Source organism: Vigna radiata, chromosome 6 (genome assembly GCF_000741045.1).
Source record: "Vigna radiata var. radiata cultivar VC1973A chromosome 6, Vradiata_ver6, whole genome shotgun sequence".
NCBI lineage: Eukaryota > Viridiplantae > Streptophyta > Magnoliopsida > Fabales > Fabaceae > Vigna > Vigna radiata.
The window spans coordinates 8,280,694-8,287,652 of NC_028356.1; the positions used below are offsets into that span (position 1 = coordinate 8,280,694).

A 6,959-nucleotide genomic window follows, 5' to 3' on the forward strand; every position below is an offset into this window, starting at 1 on the left:
TATGAAACAAACATTACTCCAAAGTGTATCCACTCTTATTAGCTACCACGACTAACTCCTGAAACATTATCTATTCATGTCAAAATGATGATTGTTGCAAAGGAAGAGAAAACACACAACCACAAACAAAAAAAAAGGTAAGTTAATGCTAACATAAACTTATATAAACAATTTATAACTCAATATCTCAACCAATTCAAACATAATATTTAATGATCTAGTCGTCATATCATTCATAGATACCTAAGAAAAATATAATACTAGACTTGATATTTGGATTTATGCACTCGCTCAGACTTTAGAAGCTTTGCATTGTCATGTAAAAATAATGAAATTCTTAGCCTCACAATTCTAGTAATGATACATTTTCCCTCTCTCTCATGACAAAGCGAGTTAACCTATAGCCTAAAGGAAATGGACTTCACAAAGACTAGCTATAAGAACCTCATTCCCTCTTTACCACTTAGACCCTTTCGTCTATATGAGTCCGAGAGTCTAGTAGAGTATAAGGACAATTTTCAAAGAGTGTCCCTAATAAATGTATAACACTAGACTTACATGTCATACCATTCTTCTTTAGGAATTATATGATCATACAATTCAAACACAACATTCAATCCACATACAACATTCCTCAGACCTGATAACACCTCTTGAAAGAATTCATTGCATTCCTCTCATACAATAATGATATAACCTCCTTGAAACTTTTCATATTTTTAATATTCCTCAATCATTTCCTCCTCATTCATATTTTTATAACACATAACCACAATATATAAATAAAATTATTTCATCACATTAACATGACATACTTTTCACTTCACACTCATTTATCATTCCTAAAACACATACTTTTATATTAAAATCAACTCAAGACCACAATGGTACATAAGAACTTACTAACTCAGCAAATATAAATATTTTTCACAAAAAATAAGTGAAAAATCATTTGTCTAAGATCAGTTGTCAAAATTAACTAGTTTAACTACAAATCTCAAGTCAACGATCCTATTGATAAAGTGAAAAATCATTTGTCTAAGATCAGTTTTCAAAATTTTAACTCGATATAATGGTTAACGAAGTTAAAATTTCAACTTTCCCAAAATGACTCATAATAGAAAACCTTAATTTTGTAATTGGTAATCATTTACCAACATTTTGTAATCAATTACTAGAACCATATTTATGAAAGTAACACAATTCTACAACCAATAATTGATTACCAACAAGATTAAATTGATTACCAATGCCAAATTGGACTAAGGATAACCAAACCTGCAAAGTACCCATGCTATTCATACCAATAATGCATCTCATGCTTTACAAAGTCCCAAACACTTCAAAAACCATATTAAAACAAGTCATTCCCACCAATAATTATCTAATTCTCATACATACACATAATTCTACATTTGAATTTCTATACCTCATTTCACAACAAATACCAATCTGCAAACATACAAATTTGTCTTATAGAAAACCCCTAAATTCTCAGCTAAATAAACAAATTTCAAGTCATATACCAACATACCAGATTTCATTGTCAACATGTTTTATGCAACTTAACCACTCAATTTAAAGAAACAATGTGATTCCAAGTTCAAAAACACAAATTCATTGCATAATCAATAATTAAAAAAAGTTCAACCTGAAATAGCTAAAATGAACTTTCCTCACCTTAGCCAAAGACGTTTATTCCCAAACAAGGATTTTCCTAAAACACAAAAGCTAACAGGATTCCTTAGACAAACAATAAAAACCCTAATTAGATTTCTAAGCTCACTATTAAGATCAAGAACAACGGAAAATCATCAAGAACAATCTTAAATCACATACATAAATTTAGAGTCACTTGCAAATTTAGGATTTAAAACCTTAAAAATGCAAAAATGCTATTCTATTTAACTTTTTGATTGAAAGGTTTCGTAAAATTTCTCACAAAAATTATAATTACAATTTTTAATTGTTAAAAAAAAACGAACAAGATAAGTTAAAATAAAATTAGAGAAAATTTAAAAAAATTGGTTGTAAAAAGATTATGGTTTTAAAAAAATAAACTTTAGTTATTAAAAATTTATGTAATGTAAATCTTTTGATACTAAAAAACTGTAGTATTTTACTTTTAATAAAACCACCAATACTCTTATATATCCACACTTATTAATATGCAAAATAATAATATTAAATTCATAATTTAACTTTAATACATGTTTTCATGGATATATTAAATAAAGATTAGACAATAGTATATTTAACCTAAATGTTAAAACTATTAAATTTCAAAACATTTTTTTATTCTACTTACTTTAACTTCTTCACCTACACACTTAAATATGTCTAAAAACACCTTTTAAAAGGTCAAAACATTAATTCACACAGTGTATAGTGACATATCACTGGACCTTTTCAACCGTGTCACATGATTGTGCATGTGGTGTTACGTGATGTTTGAAAATGATGTGCATAAATTATAATTATAATATATATATATATATATATATATATATATATATATATAATTCTATTCGATACAAATTAAATAGGACTTTTTGGGCAGCAACGAATTAAATATCATTTGGAGCCCTCAACAACACATACCATAATATATATAAATATCTATAATTTAATTCAAATAGCTTTCCTTTGTACAAGGCGGGGATCACAAGGTACTTTATAAAATTATAAAGTAAAATAACATTATTCTATTTCTTCAACAATAATAAAAAGAGTTTAATTAAAATTTCATTATTATTTATAATTTGAAAGTAATTACTCTCTTTGCCCTTTATTATTGAATACATATTTTTCAGGATTTTTTATCCTTTTCATCAAATACTTTATAATAATAATAATAATAAATTAAAACCATCAATAATAAAAAAATAATCCGATACATTCATAATATTCTTTAAAAATTAAACTAAATTAATTATTTTATGAATGTGTTTAATTATTATATTGAAAGTGCCCTATCTTAAAATTCAGAGGAACGTTTTTTTAGAATAATTCTAGTTGGATTGAATATAATAATATATACATAATTAATGCAATTATTAAAAATTATTTCAAAGTCAAAGTCATCATTTAATTCGAATGGCTTAGTATAATGTTTTTTCATACATGTATCACAAATGTTAATTGTATACTGTTGCAAATTTTATTTTTCATAATCATGGGCTGGAAAAAAAAATGTTATGCAGTATAAATAGTCCCTTTCAATATTTTAATGGTGATTTTTTTTTTATGTTTAATAATATCATTCCTTCCAAAGAATATGTAAAAAAAATAAAAATAACATATAACAATGTAAAAGTAACGTAAAAGGAATATATGGATATATTATAGTTAATTTGATTAAAAAACTCTTAACATTATATATTTATTATTACTCTTATTATTTAAATATATAGTTTTTTTTTACTCGTGTCTATCGGAAATGTTAGAAGTGGAGAGAAAGAAGGAAGAGAGTTCAATTCTGTTGGGTGACAAAACTATTAGCTTTTGGGAACAGATGCAAGATCCATCTTCAAACCCTAATTCCAATTCCAATCCCAATCCTCACAATGCCAATGCTGCATCTCAGCTACCACGACCGGCGCCGTCAACAGCGGCCACCGCCGCCGGCGCCTCCTCGTCCTCGATTTTCGCACGCTCCGGCGGGGCTCACCACCGGCGAGCTCACTCGGAGGTGAGTTTCCGGCTTCCGGACGACATGATGGACCTGTCGCCGTCGGATCCGTTTGCCGGCGGGTCATCTACGGCGAGTATGGAGGAGATCGGATCAGAGGACGACCTGTTCTCGACGTACATTGACGTGGACAAGCTGGGAGGTGCAAACGGGTCGGGCGGAGCGGGAAACGGAGCGGATCCGACCGGAGAACGGGAGAAAAGTCCGGCGAGGGCGCGGCACCGGCACAGTAATTCCGTCGATGGCTCTTCATCTTTTGCCGAAATTATGGAAGCTAAGAAGGCTATGCCTCCTGATAAGTTAGCTGAGCTATGGACAGTTGATCCCAAGCGTGCTAAGAGGTTCTCAACTTCGATCTCAGAAATGCTTCTTTTACTTTGATTATGACGTGTGAATTAGTAAACAGTAGGTCTTATCTGTTTGAGGTTTTACTTTAGTTGATTTTCCCGTTTCAAATTTAATTGTTTTATGGAGTTAAATTGAGGCTTGTTGCTGAAGGCTGAAACTGCTCGACCTCTCTTTTGTGATATTTCGATGATGCTGTGTGAATTGATAAGTTTTAATTTATGAATAATTAGAGGTCAGGGATTTTAATTGCAGTTGTCGTCATTGTTTCACTGCAATCCATGACATTTGCTAGAAAAGTCAGGCATATGTAGCCTTAAATTGCTTTGTTACTTGGTTGGAGTGTGTAAAAGAACCTTGTTGTGGCAAAAATTATGGTCATAATTTGGTAAACAGAATTGTCGTTGTGGCTGAAATTGAGGATGTGAATGCATTTTTAAAACCTTGTTACAGACCATGAAGAATCATTTAAATGCTGGGAGCGAAGGGTTTATGTTAAAACTAGTGCTCACTTGTTTCATTAAGCGATTGCTTTGAATTTGATTCTGTATATTATTATTCTCATGATTTTGTTGTTTTTGTGAATAGAATACTTGCAAATCGGCAATCCGCTGCTCGATCTAAAGAGAGAAAAGCTCGCTATATACAAGAACTCGAGCGCAAGGTTCAAACACTTCAGACCGAAGCCACAACCCTTTCTGCTCAGTTGACATTATACCAGGTTTGTGCGTGTCTAAAATTTAAAGTGCTTTTAGACGTTCCATTTTACAGAGTACTCTGATTTGTCAAGGGATTTCCTGATGCTGCTTGGTGCAATTTCAACCGTATCATGACACATTTACATTTATGCCAGAAGTATTGTAAAATTTGCTTCAACTTGAATTTAGTATACTAATCAACTTTTCTTCTGTATGCCCCATAGGATTATATTTTTATAATTTCTTTCTGTTCTTGTTTACCTTCAAATATTTGCTTAATCCGAGGATGTCATTGTTGTTTTTAATTACAAAGCATTGCGTTTGTATTTCTCTTCTGGAATTCCTCCTTTTATGAGGAATCTAAAATTGTATAGAATTTTACATAATGTGATTTGTGGGTAATGTGATGATGCGTTGTTTTTGAGGATTTACTGGGATGACTTATTTTATATACGTATACAAACCAATTGTGGCTAAATAGAAATTACTCAAATACTTAATGATTCTTTATAGAGGGACACAACAGGCCTGAGTACTGAAAATACCGAGCTTAAGCTCCGTCTGCAAGCCATGGAGCAGCAAGCACAGCTTCGTGATGGTAACCATCATTATATTCTTAATATACAAAAAAATACGTACTTTACTACTCTTTTTAGTGTAACTTTTAGAATTGTGTTATTAAGATCAGCTAAAAGTACTGAAATTAGTTTCTGATATGTTGTAGCTCTTAATGAAGCATTGAAAAAGGAAGTTGAGAGACTTAAAGTTGCTACTGGTGAGATGATGAGCCACACTGAATCCTTTAATTTGGGAATGCACCATATGCCGTTTACGGGATCAACTTTCAGTCCAATCCTGTCACAATCAGGTCCTTCTGGTCACCAGAACATCCAGTTGTCATCATTTGGTCACTCCCCCTCAACAATGCCAACTCATCAACTGCATCAAACTAGTTCTCATACACTATCAGAAATATTGCAAAATGACCAGCTTGGTCGTTTCCAGGGGCTTGACATTAGTAGCAAAGGATCAACTCTGGTGAAGTCTGAAGGCCCCTCACTGTCTGCAAGTGAGAGTAGCACTACCTTTTGATTTGACAGAAATCACTTGACCTGCTGACTTATCCATTTCATTCATTGTTCGTAGTGTTGACGTCTAGTCAACTAATGAAGATACCTTATTTCATGATTCAGATTTGAGGATTAATTCTTAACTATTTATTCTTAGGGATGCTCACCAAAAAGGGGAAGCACCCTTGGGGTTTTGTTGTGAAGTTCACACAATCTTGTTCAGCAAGGCATTTGGTGTTTCTGGGCGCGGGAATATCGGGAATGAAAGGTCATTCCCATTGTATCTTTGTATGTTGGGATATGCATGGATCCTCTGATCTTTTGTATCATCGTTTACGTGATAGCATGTACACTGTGTGATTTATGTTGTGTTTCACTTCATTCATAGTCCTAGATGGACTCGTTTTTTTTTTATTTTTTATAAATTTAGGTTCTTAGTTTTTGGTTTATTCATAGTCGTTGTACAATCCAAGAGTTTTGGATAGCTGTTGTATTAAAAGTTTCTTCCCAGGTCAGACCCTTTTTTTTAATAATTGGCATTTCTTAGTAATTCTAATCCAATGGAGGACACACAAATTAATCAAAATGTAAATCTTTGTAATATTACACTTTTGATTGTAGCAGCATGTTTAGCCACACCATAAAAGCGAAGCATTTTATGAGTAATTATCCAAGCTTCTTTAAGCTATATCTCTGTTGTAACTCCGGCATAACCATATTGAGTTTTCGGCTCTGCCAGTTGCTACTGTCCTTGTATAATTTTCTGCGTTAAGTTTCTGTATTTTTCTTTCTCTCTTTCTTTACATAGTATTATGTGATCATAAAATACTCATTTCAGTGGCTTTCAGATGTTAGATCCTCAATATAGAAACAATGAATCTGAATCGTAGGTTGTGGTGGCATATACATGTAGGCCAAGCACGATATAGTTATTAAATATTGTACCAAAGCATGATGATGCAACCATATTGGTATTAGATGCATAATCAATGATGCCGGCAAAGGGCATAATTTGAAAAAAAATTTATGATGCTCAAGTGGGTCCCTGGTAGACTCTGCAAACAGAACATGTTCTTGGTAACAAAAAAACATATATCTCTCTGAAGTTTAAAATAATCTTTTAAAAATCCAAAATATTATCAGTCTCTCACTTCC

The 6,959-nt window shown here is 32.2% G+C and overlaps 1 protein-coding gene across 1 annotated transcript; it reads left to right on the top strand.

Moving 5' to 3' along the window:
- The first annotated feature begins 3,438 nt into the window (after positions 1-3,438).
- LOC106763153 (transcription factor RF2b) lies at positions 3,439-6,319 on the top strand. Its single transcript, XM_014647356.2, has 4 exons — positions 3,439-4,032; positions 4,625-4,757; positions 5,248-5,332; positions 5,459-6,319. The coding sequence occupies exons 1-4, from the start codon at positions 3,440-3,442 to the stop codon at positions 5,824-5,826; spliced, it is 1,179 nt and encodes a 392-aa protein (XP_014502842.2). The 5' UTR covers position 3,439; the 3' UTR covers positions 5,827-6,319.
- Positions 6,320-6,959: the final 640 nt, after the last annotated feature.

What these genes read in the sequence shown, in the direction of transcription:
- LOC106763153 (XM_014647356.2), top strand. Translation starts at nt 3,440, where the DNA reads ATGTTAGAAGTGGAGAGAAAGAAGGAAGAGAGTTCAATTCTGTTGGGT. An exon ending in GATCCCAAGCGTGCTAAGAG is followed by an intron (nt 4,033 to 4,624) that starts GTTCTCAACTTC and finishes TTTTGTGAATAG; the next exon opens with AATACTTGCAAATCGGCAAT. An exon ending in GCAAGCACAGCTTCGTGATG is followed by an intron (nt 5,333 to 5,458) that starts GTAACCATCATT and finishes GATATGTTGTAG; the next exon opens with CTCTTAATGAAGCATTGAAA.